The 14,905-nt window shown below is 34.8% G+C and overlaps 1 protein-coding gene across 1 annotated transcript in view; it reads left to right on the top strand.

Annotated features, from left to right (window-relative positions):
• The window catches only part of PDZD8 (PDZ domain containing 8), a gene marked incomplete at its 5' end in the record, with an annotated part of 61,790 nt that overhangs the window by 41,365 nt on the left and 5,520 nt on the right, over positions 1-14,905 (top strand). Inside the window, one exon of the mRNA XM_026851529.1 lies at positions 13,355-13,517. Coding sequence (XP_026707330.1) covers positions 13,355-13,517 — 163 coding nt within the window. The remainder of the gene's footprint in view (positions 1-13,354; positions 13,518-14,905) is intronic.

The raw sequence follows: 14,905 nt of genomic DNA, 5'->3' as shown, positions 1-14,905 counted from the left end.
CTATTAGTGGTAGTGTCCTGTTCTTCTTGTAATTACCATTTTTGACTCCTAATAAGCTGCTTCTGGAAGAGTATTTTTCTTTTATAAATTTTGTATGCTTCAGTGTTAGTGGTTTGGGGTCTAAAATTGGTTTCTGGAGAACTTGTATGTTCTGCTACCTCCAGAAATAATGGGGGGAGGTAAATTATGGGAGAGATTTCTACCATAATTGTGGCTAATCCTCATGATAGTGCACAGTCCCGGTCTCAGTGGTTTAACAGAAATTTTTGTGGCATAGCTAAGTGGGTTTTATTTGTGTTGTTTTTTGGACATCCATTGTAATAAAGCTTTTTCATAGTCTAGAAATGGAGGATATTCAGCTTTTTGTCTTAAGTGTTATAGCAATTCTTGTCATTTAGATATCTAACTATAGTGTGTGTGGGGGGGAAAATCCCACTTTTTGTTGGCCAATTTTGATCACACTGAATACATGGAGAGAAAGCTGCAACATGAAAGTCCCTTCCAAGGCAAACCATTCTATGATCATAGGGAAAATTCAAGCCTTTGGATTTTTGTGAAGCATTTATAGAAGCTGGGTTGCAAAGTTGGATAGCATGTTGATTCCAACTTACAGCTAACTTTCAATTTCTAAATCATTCTTTAGATATATCGTGTGCAGCAAAAAAAAAACCACCCTAGAATATTTTTCAAGTGCAAAGCAAATATAGCTGGGTATTGATTTCTTTTGCAAAGTGAATTGTCAGTATTTGACTTAGATGGTGTAAAGATCTTTTTCAGTTTAATACTTGTGGCAATTTTTATAAGTGATGAACAGTAACAGTATGAGAATCTGGCTTCTAGGTGTGCTGTTGTCTTGGTGCTACTAATCAGATGTGACACTGAGTTGCTGTTTCACTGCCTGGCAGCGACTTGTGCCCTATAACCATAAACAAATTGATTTGATGTGATGTGTCCAACAAAATAACCAGAAATATATGTATGGTCATGGAAATATTTACTGGTTATATAGTTGTGTGTTTATACTGCAGTGTTTTGTCCAGAGCTTAATTGAAAACAACTCAGTGTGGTTTGGCTGCCTTTCTCCATAGAGAAATTTGCATAAAAAACCTTGGCCTTCTTACAGCAATTATTCAGAATAAGATAAGTATAAATTCTCATCTCTTCTGGTCCTGGTAATGTAGAATTTCAGAAAAAAAGTGATCTTCTGGTTTTACCAGGCAAAGGATGGGGTTTGAGGGTTGTATGCAACAGGGACTTTGTTTTGATACAGACGTATCTTTTTAATCTCTGAAGAGCTGTTGATGATGATGATGAATCATTTTACTACATCTATTTTAGTTCTTTTGGGTTTTAGTTCTGTGGGAATGTAGGAGTCTGAAAACTAATTGGGTCATGCAGGATATAATCCAGGCTTCTGTGTCTCTTTAATAGCTATCTAGACATTAATATTGAAGAGAAGTGTAATAGTTGTCAAGTAGGTAGCATGTTTATTCAGTGCAGAAATAACAAACTGTGATCACTTAAATTCTATGATATTTCACACTGGAGAATTACATTGGTTCTAGGTACATGTGAGGTCCCTGTTGCTTTGACTGTTATCAATGACTGCAATTTGTATTACCTAGGATTGTAATGGTTTGTTTGTAAGAGTATAGTCTCTTACATATTTTTTGCACACTCTTGTGTAAGTAACTGTTTAAATAAATGGCATCTTTAAGTCACATGACACTACTTGATTTCCTCAGGTTTGATTCAAAACTGAATCTGTTAATGCCATTATGGCTGAGGGCAGTGTCAGGGGTCCGCCAGGCTGCTGAGCTGGGGGAGAGTGGGGCAGAGCCCTGCTGTGTCTCCTGCTTTGGCCTCTCCTGGGGTGGCTGCTGCTCCCCGGCCCTGCCCTGCTTGTGGCACCCCTGGGTTCTTCCTTAGAGTGCTGCAGTGATCCTGCTCCCAGCCGAAATCCAGGGATTTCACTGAAGATTCTCAGGCAGGGAGTATTTATGAAGCTCCTGCTCATTCCAGAATATGCACTGTACTCCAGATGTAACTCTGCAATTAGCATTGCTGTTGCTCTAAAGAAAACACGTCTGCTTTGGAATAAAATTTACCGATAAATAATTCACTTATTCTTTCCATCAACAGTTCTCTGTCAGAAATGTAACTTTTAAACCCCTTAGAATGTGACTTTTAAGCCCATTAGTGAGATCTAAGGGTTATGATTTGTATACATTAGGAAGTAGTGTTGTATATTTATTTCCATGGAAACTGGCATCTGTGGTGCATGTTACTGTAACTACAGTGGATAATAACTTTCCATATTTTCAGTTTTGATGACAATATCCATGTCAGTAATCAGGTGGTTAATGCTGATGGGTGTGATAGTCAGAATTGCCAAGCACTTTCTCTGTATGGAGAAGAAAGCTCTTCACCATAAGTATTATTTCCATTATAAAGAACTTTTACCTGATAGTCTAGTATTTTGAATTTATTACATGAAGATTAATAGTAGCTGTTTTATCATTATTAATTAGGTACTCCCAAGATAAATATAAGTAATTACTAGCTTTATAGCGGATTTGCTTTTAATGTATCCACTTGAATGTTTTTAAATTCTTTTTTGCTTCTATCTCGGAGGTGAACAATATTCTGAGCTGACCTCTTGTGTGCGCATATTCACTCATGTGCATAAACTCTTACTTTCTCATTAATCTCCTTTATCTTTCATAACAAATATAAACAAGTAAAACTAACTAGGTAAACTTTTTATTGGTTTGGTGTCACACATGGTATTGTTAATGAACTTCTTTTTAATATCCAGTTTCAGTAACCTTATTTGAGTGTTTGCTATTAGACTACCTGAGGTTTTTTTTATGAAATATTTATATGGTGACTGAGTCATGCTTAAGCAATATTGAAGGAAGCCTTTTTTCTGTCAAAGACATAAATGGTGATATAAGATTTGGGAAAAAAAAAAAAATCAATCTTTTCAATTTTTTCAGGGCCAAAGGAAATTATCACAGTTGGGTTTAATAAAGACTAAAAGGATGTCAGTGTGTAAGAGCACTTAAAGAGCAGCTACGTTGGTGTTTGTACTAAATTGCTCTCCAAAGAAAAGCTCCATGTAAAAATGAAGGTCTGCATTTTACCTGCTTCTGACACTTTGAAGTTAAATGTAGGTTTTCTGCTGCCTTGTTTGTCTTTAACTCCTCCATTCAACTCCTGTAATTACTATTTAGTGAAAATTCCTCAGCAATTAATGATAATTGCTAAACAGTTTACTTTTTGCATGTCACATAACCTGTTTACTGTACCACTGGAAGGGACACTTTTTTTAGTAGTAGCTCAAATGTACTTGTAATGTGTCAGAAGTAGTGAGGAAAATAGGATGTACTTCCTTATACTCTTCAGTAACTAGCCTCTTCTGGATTTTGCTGATGTCATGCAGACGTTTAACTTTACTACCATTAATTGTCTCATTTATTTCAGACAAATAGCGCATGATGGTGAAGTTAGACATGTGCATAACATTTGTAGTATTGTGACCTTAATGAATTATTACTTTAAATATAATCTTGGTCCAGTATGTAACTCATTTGAGAATGAAATTACCATCACATTTCTTGGGTTTTATGAGATATGTAGACCAGAAAATAATGAGATCCACTAGCTTGCTATGTAAGATGACTAGTAAAAAAAGTCAATAAACTTATCCATAAATTTGTTTCTCCTTAAAAGTAAAAAAAACCAACCACTAAACAAAAACAAATGTGAAAACAGGTAGTTGTGTCTCCCCGTGAAAACTGAGGTAGCTGTCTCCCCATGCAGAGACCACAATTCACATAGCTCAAAAAATGAACAGCAAAATGTCTAACATCCCACTTCCATTTTTTCACTGTTTTATTGTAATCAGAAATCTTTTGTTCCTAATATTGCACAAAAAGCAAAGCTGGTGACTGTGCCAGAGCTTGCTAAGAAAGCAGAGGTAGTGAGTCCATTATAGGTCTGATTTGTCTTTCTGTGACACATTTGCTGTACAGACTTTTTCATTAATAACGCTATTTGTTTAACTAGAAAGTGTGTGCCAAAAATTTTAACATTTTTTTTTTATTATTAATTGGGGTGGCTGAAATGTGACATACACCTTAATGGAAAATTCTGTCCATTAAAACCTGCTTCTAGTATAGCTTGGAAAAAACTGTGTTATCCTTAAAGGTACTAGAATTGGGCAAAAATATAATTTTTTTAAAAGTGGAGAATAGTAAAAGCCTTAGACACCCCCAGAGCAACTGAAGGTATGTCCATGCTGCAGTACAGCACTATAATACTGATATACCTGAAATAACTCAGCAGTACCAACTTATCTGTACTAAGATTCAGCACTGTTTTAATATCAAACTCGGAGAGGGCTAGATTATTTTGTGCGAAGGTGACATCAGAATGCAGATTAACAGGTTTAAAGTCAGCGTGTGCATTTCTTTGTGTGAGTCACAGGAGAACATAAGAACTGATTACTTACTGGCCGTTTCCAGATGCCAGTAAATGTAACAAGTCTTTTGAAGACAAAGGTGTTTCATGTGTGTGCTTGTGGGGGTGTTTGGTTGGTTTGGGGTTTTATTGCTCTTAGTGAAGGGGAGAAGAAATGGGAAAGTGGTGTGTATGTCCTATGCATCATCTGCTGAGTGGGAGAACAGTAATCACAAATTAAATAAAATAAAATCTCTTTCTGAAGCTGAATTTTTCACAATTTAAAAAAGGTCTTTAAAAGGTCCAATGCTATTAGGACTCCAGTGTTTCTTTCTTAACTTCTCTCTGAATGCTTTATTTCCTAGCATTTGAACTTAAACTGTACCTTTTGAAATGGCTGTGTAATTCCTCTGCTTTAATCAGTGTTCGGGCTCCCTTTGATAAGTCCGTGACAGTCCCACTAACCTTGCAAAGATATTCATGATGGTGGATGAACATCTGAGTCAATCCATTGCATTAGAAGTGGGTAATTTTATAAAATTCCTTTCAAGAAAACATGAAGAGTCCACAAGCTAATGATTTTAGTATTTGTTCAGTGACACCCAAAAAGGCACAAAGGTGTAGCCAGTCCCGTAAAGCTGTGTACAGTATGAATGATCAGTAGTGCCATCTGTACCCAATTTGCCAGTTAGTAATTGGCGCTTTAGTTAGTTATATATATACTCCAATCGGCAAGAGCTTTTCAGCTGATATGATATAGAACACAAATATGTATATAGAAATGTGATAATTGCAAAACTGACAATATTGAATAAAACTAAAGCTGAAGAACTTGTTTTCTGTTATTGCAAATATTGTCCTAGAAAAACTGAATATTCATTCTCAAGGTGATTTTTGAGTGTTGGCTGATTTCTTTGTTTTATTGATGAAGACTCTTCTCAAGACAGAATGCATTCTTCAGAGTGTTTTGGCGTGAAAGGTGATCAATGTAAAAGGTTGACTTTTAGCAGACAACAGAACAGGAAAGCATACGGCTGCCAAGGACAGCTATGTGAGTATGGAAAAGCCTTTCTAGAGTGACAAGTTTTCAAAGCAGAGGAAGAGCTGCAGTAGAGGAAAGCAGAACACCTGCTAAAGCAAAAAGCAAGTAATTAAAATTCTCTAAAATTTGAAGGATCAGCCTGGTCCAGAAACCCACCCCAAACACTACAGTGAGGATTGGGTAGAAGCAAGAGATAGTTAACTACTGAAGTGGTATAGGATGGAGTAGGAGAATGTGGTTATGTGCCTGAATAAATTCCACAATGCTGTGGAGACAGACTTCTAATAAAATGTCAATAGTTCTATATTCACTAACCCAGTCCTGTTTGATTTTTACTGGTGGTATCTAATTATGGTGAAAGCTCATTCTGCAGTTATTAGCTTTTCTAAACTTACTCTGGTTTTGCATGTTAAGTTTTTCATGGCTTTATCAAATTTCTTCTTCCAAGCAAAATGGGCAGAAGAATACCCTTTTGGCAGTTGCTCAGTTGAGTACTGTAAAATGAATTGTGCAAAAACAGTAATTTGGATGTTCAGGATTGCTGTTTGAGAAATTAACTTTTTTTCATAAGCAGTAGATTTTTTTTTTCCTTATTGAAAATTCATATTTTTTACTTTTAAATATATTTATAATTATTTAAAAAAAAAAAAAAAACAAAACCTACCCTATCCTCCATTCTATTATATCTAGAACAAAGATATGTTCATTCAATATATTTCTCTAATGTTTTGGCAAGATAATAAGATTAGGCGGGCAGAACAAATCAACATATTTGTTGAAATTAACTGAGTTGAGTCTAATATTAAAGGTATATGTTTCCTTGCTATTACATAGCAAGAAAGAGTATGTTAATTATTTTCATAGAAGTCTTCATACAGATTTTAGAACAGTAAGAACTTCAGATCTTAAGATTTAGTTTCAATTGTGGAAACAGTAAAAGTCAGATTTTTATTCAAGCAGTCTTGGGAAACACATTTTATGAATGACTTGAAAAAATTGATTCGCAAATGAGTAAACTAATTTTGAAGTTTGTAAATGTGTTTTCTAGTATATGTTGGTTTCTTAAAATACAGTATTGCTTCTATCTGATGTATACTGATATTTTAGGTAGCTAGTATATAATCCTTTGCATTAGGTTATCTTCAACCCTTTTCTTAGTAGTGGTTTGTTTCTAGTGGGGAGGAAAATAGTCAATTTTCTATGTAGAGTTAATTTTATTACAGAGAATATTTCATTTCACTGTCTGTCACATTGTATGGTCTAGTTATTTTGTAAATACTAATGCAGCTTTTGATTTTTTTTTTAATATTTTTTAAAAATTTTCTGTTAGTATGTTTTCACATGTCTGAATCTTCTAAAGGAAATATAAAGATTAAGGAGATGGAGGTGCATGTCTGATTTTTAGGTAGCTGGTTTCTATGTGCTTTTGCAGTATATTTGAATGCACACTAACTAGGTAGTTACTTGGGAATCCCAGCATATTTAATAAGCTTATGATAGGAATTTTTAATGGATTTTTGTGCAACTGTGTATGTGTGTATCACTACACCTATGTATGTATAAGACACTACACTGAACACAGTTTATAACTGATAGTTAGTACATGCTTTATTGACTACTCAACTGTTTAAGCATATCCCCCAAAAATAAGGCCAGCTCTCAAATACTCAGCAAACTTTCTCCTCTTTCTATTGCTGGGACTGTTCTCTATGCCTGGGAAACTAAAGTGTTTCTGTCATCATTAATTTCTTGGTCAGACACTTTCTGTGCAAGATTCTTCAAGGCTTGTGCTACTCTGACCCCGTAGTTTTGGACTTTAAGGCTGTGTCACAAAGAAGAAAAATACCTACTCCTCTAAAGCATAGATGGAAAAAAATTCCTATTTTTTCCTTTGAGTCTAGTGTTACTAAGGAGTGTATCGTGAGATTGATGATACCTGTTTCCTTTCACTGTCTCCTCTAGCCTATATAAATAATCTAGCAATCACTTCACTGTGCAGATCATATATAATGACTGCATTCAATAATAGAGTTGAAAAAAGCAATAATGTTAAAGTCCATATTTTAAAGATAAATGCCCAAACCTTTTTTTAATAATACAAATATCTGAGTCTTCAGAATAGAAGGAACTGCTTCCTAGTCTTGTACTTTAATGTTGGTTTGGTGTTTTGGGTTTTTTTTTTTAACATGAAATATTCCTTCCTTTCCTCTCAGCATGCAGGGTTGTCTAGGAGAATGTAATGCTTTACAGGCATACTCATAGACACTCTCTTCTTTTTCCCAAAAATACATTAGACCATAACCTGCAAGAACACCTAAGATACACTATAGTAACTCTGATGAGGTGGAAAAAAAAAGTTTATCTACAGTACAGCACTGACATGATGTCAGCTTGCGATACATACAGTGTGTTACATACCACTGATAGGGAATAAGAAATATTTGTAAAAATATTATTAGTTAGTTGATGTAAAGTCAATGAAATATGATTTCTTATGTGCTTGGGTGATCAAGCTTTTCTCAGCATTTAGTCAAAAGAATGTGACATGCTTACTACATTCTAATAAAGCTTTGTCAATGCTTACAAATAGTTAAGCAAATATGGAATATTACAGAGTAAAATTAAGCTTTTAAACTATTTCCTTTTTATTTCCTAAAAATAAGTAATTTGATTTAAAAGCAAAAGTTTTATGCTCCAATTATCATGCTGTGACTTATTTTTCTGGGTTTTTTTTGTTTTGTATGCATCTAGTAGTTGTTGAAGTTTAGCTGAATGATGTTGCACTACTAGTAAGAGGTTGTCATAAGTGCTTTTCCCGATGTTGTAATCCCTGTACTTGTTGATGGACATTATGTATAATGTCTTATCTTAGAAATTCTGAATGGAAGTGCTATACATAATGTTAATTTACATTGTAATTACAAGACTCCAGTATTAATGGTGACATTCTTACCTCTGTATTAAAAAATAACCTAACTTTGTAGGTACAGTTTTAGAAGCAAGTAGTAAATGAGATGGCATCACATTTCTCTGTTGCCTATAAGAGGGATGGGGTTTTTTATCATCCATTTGTATTTGCAGATTCTTTCAGACTGCTAATTTAATGAATCATTTGACGATTAAAACTGCATTGACACTTGTGTAAATACTTGGCCATTTAAACAGTATTAGGAAGCTATAAACTTCGGAATGATCACTGTGTAGCTGTGGAGTTAGGTATCAGTATGTTAAAGGTTGGAAAAATTGATTTTCGCTGACATCCAACATCTAGGCTTTCAGACTGACAAGGCTGAGGTAAGGAAGGGCTACGAAACAAAACATTAATTTTCTGCTGCATTGTATTTCCAGACCATACTTGTAATACTGAACTGAAAGTAGTGCTGGGGTTATGCTCTGCAGCAGCTCATACACTGATGCATATAAATGAATTAAAACCTGTACTGTGAAATCAATGCTTATAGTCTGTCCTGTAAAAGTCAGCCTTTCACAGCCCCACATAAAAATGTTTTATTAATTTTAAAGTGAATGGACATCTCGTGTCCTCTTATTTGTTTTTTTTTTTCTTGAATAATAAAACACTAAGGAAATTAGTTCTTTTAATTTTTTTCCCAAGATAGTAATTCCTGTTCTGTTGCATCTTAATCTAAATAGATATTTCATAAATAATCTGGGGGTTGCTTATTTTTTTTAAAAAGTTACATTTTTAAAGTCCTATAACACAGTTTGGCTCTTTCAATATCAATTACTTTGAATGTATGCCTGTCACTGACAAGCAAGTAGTATTATCTGCTTTATATTGTTCCTTATTTAAGTAACTACTAAAGTTTGCAGGAAGAGGTAAAGTAGTAGTAGTAAAACAGCTACTAATTGGATCAAATTAAAATAAACTTGCTTTAATATGGTATGGCTAGTTGGTTAAAATTTCCCTTTCTCTTAAGAACAGCTGTTATTTTTTCTCCCTTGCAGCAAACTTCCTTGATAATAAATTTCCATTCACTATCAGTAATTTTCTTCTAACCTCTGTGTCATCTACCTGATCTTTGTCCTTCTGATTTTTCATGTTCCAGTAGATTTTTGTCTCTTCATGTTTATTATCAAGTTTTAAGGGAGAGGCCAAAAGACATAAAGTAGCTGTGCTGGGTGTATGAAGATGCTTGGTTTTGTGAGCGTACTTGTTGGGGTGAGGGGTGTTTGAAGGCTTGAAACAGTGTTTACCTGCACTGCAGCTAGCCTGAGGTATTGTGGTATTACTTGGTGAAACGTGGAGTTGCCAGAAAGAAAAATCGAGGCAACTATTCATCTGGTTTGGGTTGATAAATAAAACCAGTTTACTTCGTGAGAAAACTTGTGACTGTGCCAAAGTTAATAAAAAGTTGAGATGAACTTTGCTTGTAATGTTCAAAGGCGCTCTCCTTCCAAAAACAGCTTTCCATCAGATACTGCTAGAATATTGGAAGTCTCCTTGCCATCAGTGACTCATACGCGTTGTAATCTGTGATCCGTGTCCCTGCATGGGAGCCAAATGTTCAGAGATACCTAAGTGTCTTTGGTCCCAGCTGTCCCTTGTTTCTTTTATGTGGTCTCGCCCTGGGGGAGGAGGGAAGGGTGAAATGCTGGAAATCACCTCAGACGTTTCTAAGTCTTTTGCAGTAGGGAATATTTTCACTGTTAAGTCATCTGCTATTGAGATCTGCTCAAAGAAATCCTTGGATTCAAAGGAAGCTCAAGAGGATGAGGGTCTGTACTGACAAATTGTAAAAAAGTTTTCAGTAACTTTTTTTTTTCCTTTTTATTGTCTAATTTTGTGCTTCTCTCATATCTGCTCATCGCACGGTTTGCCATAATTGTAGGTACTAACTGGTTAGAGGTCACTGCAGCCTTTCTTCAGAACACTGGATGTTGCAGTACCAGCTCTTGTTTTCCCTCTGATGTTCTGTTTCAAATAAAGCTTGTTGCTTTCTCAAGAGAAAGGTCTTTAGAAATCTTATCACTTCTTTGTGCCACTCTTCGGATCAGAAAATAACCGACTGTAAAAGAAAATCGATTTGCATCGGGTAATTCCTGCAAAAGTGTTACAATGGCTAGCTTCCTTCAGCAGTTGGATGGTTTTCTGGTCTACTCAAAGACTGATTGCACAAGAGTTATCTCATGTTGCAGATAATCCTATAGCAACATTTTGCCTGCAGTGATGCAAAACTAAACAGACTATCAGTCTTGGATGAGCCATGACTTTAAAACATCTTGTCTAATTAACTCCAGTTCTGGGCATTAAGATCCAGAACTAATATGATTTCAGAAGAAACTATAATCAAAATAGATGTATCCCTAAGGATTGTAATTAAATGGCCAGAATAATTTAGTGTTAAGAGGAAAATCATCCTGGTTTGTTGTTTGTTTTTTTTCTCCACCATTCTGTATAAGCATCCATTCCTTTTTTTTTTAAATCTCTCACTGAATAGGTTTATACTTCAGTGGACTAATAAAAATTAGGGCAAAAACGGGTTATAGTTTGCTGTCAGTCCTTTGCAATATTCATGTTTGTCAGTGTTCCTCAAGCAGGAGTTTACTTTCTGATCTTTGTTATCATAGTTTCGTTATCTATTCAAACACAAGGATTTGGAAATCTTTTTCCAACTGTAATTATTTAGAGTAAGACTTTCAAAGGAATTATTGTAGGAAAATTGAGATTTGAGTACTCTGGCAAATATCAGAAATAATGGTCTCCTTGTTTGATAATAATATGCAGAGCTACATAGCATAGGGGAGTGATTTCTTTGGAAGGAGTTTTTGTTGCAGGTTTGTATGCTGCCACGGAAAATTAATGTAATTTGTGGTTTTGACAGTTAAAATATTCAACTAGTGTTGTTTGAAATTGTAGTAATTGTTCATGTTGTTTCCATACAGCACATGTAACACTTGTGAATTGCTCACTTAAAGCCGTATTATATATAAAGAACTAAAGCAGAAGAGTAATTATTTTCTTTTAAAAATATAAATAGTTTCTGTCTTCTTCCACAGATATTTCTTATACTTTTTCTTTGTTTCTTAACACTTAAGAGTTTATTATTTATTTTTTAAAATTTAATTATGTATCAGAGTTTCTTTGGTGTAAATGGGAGCAGCCTTAATAAAAAAAAGAAAAAACACAACTCCCTACCACAGTTATTTCTGTAGCCAACTATTTTACTTGTTTGCATTATAGAAGAACCTTGAATCTTGGAATCACAATTAAGCCTGTATTCAATCTTGTTATTCTTATATACATTACTGGGTATTCACAACAGACATTAACGGAGTTTGAAAGAAAATATTATCTTCAAGTGTCTGTGGGAATTGCAGAAAATTAGAGTCAAAGGTTAGAAAGTTAATTCAAGTTTGTCTCTTCAAACTCAGTGCTGTTCTTAAGTAAACTGTTCAGTGTAGCATTTTTAGTTCTATAAGGAACTGAACAATAATTAACAAAGATGTGGTGCTATTAAGGTATTAGGAAAGGAGTGAAAGCCATACAGCCAAGAAGAGTGTCATGTACTAAGTTAGGTAATCCACTTCATCTGTGGAAAGCCATTGTACAAAACTAAGCAAACGAACACATCCACGAAAAAGGATCAACGCCAGACAGTTCAAACATCGTCAATTGAATAGCAACAAAGTAAATGCAGAAGGATGGAGGAGAAGAATGTCTACCTAAACTCAGTAAACTGAAACCAAATGGAAAATTTTCTGTGGAGGTTTTCTACAAACAATGACTGTCTCTCTGTTCTTGGGAATCAAAGAAACAAATTAAATTTCAGTCCTTGGAGCTGAAACACAGACTATGATTTCCCCTTTCAAATAGACAAAATGTACATTGGTGGAGTGATAGTAGACAGTCATTCGAAACAGTCCAGAAGGAATGTGCTTTAGAAACAAAAAAAGTACACTTTTAAATTCATTAAAGATAGTCTTTATTATGAAAAAAATTGCCAAAGATCTTGGACACTGAGGTGTGTAAACAATTGACCACTACCTAGATATATTCTTCAGTAGGGACTTCCAAATTATAAGAGATTTGTGCATGAGTGTGAGATGAAACTCTACTACAGAGATTGCACATCAGTCATTTTTTGAAAACGAGATAATTGAAATTGAGGTAAATATGAAGAAAGGGTTCTGAGTCCTTGAAGCAACTTCTTAGGCTATTGTTAATTTAGATTTTTTTCTAAATATGCTTTAGCAATGTGTAAGGATGTAATAGTTTTCTCACTCCAAACACTTTTTTTGTGTAGACTACTGAAGAGCTACTTGTTTTATCAGGTTTTAAAATACAAATGTGGTGTGCTGGAAGTGATACTAGATCGATGCTACATTGCTCCTTTTAATAAAACTTCTTCCCAGTAAAATGGACAATGAGGTGGTGTTTAGTTGTAGCTTTGTTAGGACTGAGGCTTTTTGTGAAGCTGAGCCATACGCTACCTTTCCTGCTGATTTGTGTTTTGATAGGTTAGCTCAGTATTGTTAATTGTATCTAAGCTACTGAACAGATGTGTACACACATACACTTATTTTTATATTTTTTTATATATATATATATGTGTGTGTATATATGTATATATGTATGTATATTTATTTTGCTGACAATTCCTTGCACTACTCTCTAGTTTTGGCATATTTGGCTCTTCAGAACCAAACCTGGGTTGGCAGACAGTTAAGCAGATTATCACATAATAGGTTAATGAAGTCAATGGATGTCCTAATGTAATTTTTAAATAATCAGTTGTATAATTTTATTTAAAGGATCATTAATAACCATGAATCCTTGCAGCCATCTCAATCAATATACTCTTTAACTTTTAACTTCCCTCTCTCTAGGCAGAACTGGTGAAAGGAAATCTGCAAAGCGTTGGGCTCACACTCCGCCTTGTGCAGTCCAAGGAAGATGATGCAGGGCATGTTGTCATTGAAACTGTGACTCCAAATTCACCTGCTGCAGCTGCTGATCTACAGAGGGGAGACAGACTTCTAGCAATTGGCAGTGAGTAATATGTCGGCTTTCAAAATAAGTGTCATCTTGCAAACTGGGAGGACATGTCTGCATACTGTTCAACTAGACTGCCTTCCTCAACAATTACAGTTATGCCTGGCACTCCTAATAAAAATTAGCATTTATGTATTTATGGTTACTTAAGGTTATCATTCACTTGGTTTGTTTTGTTGCATATTTATTTACTCTTTGCTAGGTAAAAGCCAAAATAAAGTTGAATAAACATTTTAATGTCAATATATTTTAACTGCTCTAATAGTGATGCTGTAAGGTTCTCTACTTAGTTTCTTCCAGCGATGTTACAACATGTACTTAGTTTACAAAGAAAATGGTAACATTTTCCATCCTCGGCCTGCACACACAGCTTTGAACCTAAAAGTACTGAAGTATGGAACGAGTAGTATTTTTGACTAACAGAGTAATTGTCTAAAATTTCAAAATAACCCAAGAAGATCTGAGTATTTAGCAATAGCAATTTTTACACTTTTAGTGTTAATTTGTGTCAACTCTGACATGTAGGAACCTAAGTATTATGTAGAAATCTGCTCTGAAGTTTTTATATTTTGAAGACTTTGGCCAAATTGTAACTGGCAGGTAAGTGCTGTGTTGAGGCAAAAAGTTACTCTGACTTTTGCAGGGGAGGGTACTGTGGGCTTTTTAGTCAAGATTCTGTTGAAATCCCTGGGCATTATGAAGTGGATTGATACTAGTTTATATTCTACAGTTTAAAATTAGACCTTCTTCAGGTAGAGCTTGAATATTTCTGGTTAGCATGGACTCTGTCACCAACAGAGAACTAGATCATAATCATAAACTATAACCAGAAGCTGATACTGGAAACTTTACTGATTTAAGCTTGAGAATTGGAGGGGACCTGCAGAATATGACAGTGGATAGAAAGACAGCTAAACCATTAACGAGAACAGTGGTTAATCAACTTAGTGGAAGGAGCAGATAGGAACCTGGTTATGAGCATCAAGAAATAATAATGCAGTGTTTTCTATTCTACTGAATGTGGTGGGAATAAATAAAACATTATGGAGTAAGAATCAGAAGTCATTTTATTGGGGTTTCTATGCTGTCCAGGGATTTATAAAGACTAGGGAGGAGTGAAAATATCACTGTATATTAATAATGCTTTAGAAATAAGTGTAGGCAGCACTGATAAAATAGAATGTAAACTGAAATTCCTCTAGGGGAAAAATGGTAAAAGAAATTCTGTTAGGGATATATTGTGATTTTGGCGATTTATCTCCATTATGTCATTGGTACAAAAAGAAACGCAGAAAGAACTGTGTGATTATGAACGATATGTAGTATTCCAGCCATCCCTACATGTGACAGCACACACATTCTTCTCCAAACATTAGCCATATAAA

The sequence above is a fragment of the Athene cunicularia genome (assembly GCF_003259725.1).
Source record: "Athene cunicularia isolate RWA chromosome 6 unlocalized genomic scaffold, athCun1 chr6_part1, whole genome shotgun sequence".
NCBI classification, from domain to species: domain Eukaryota; kingdom Metazoa; phylum Chordata; class Aves; order Strigiformes; family Strigidae; genus Athene; species Athene cunicularia.
This window is presented reverse-complemented; position numbering and strand designations above follow the sequence as displayed.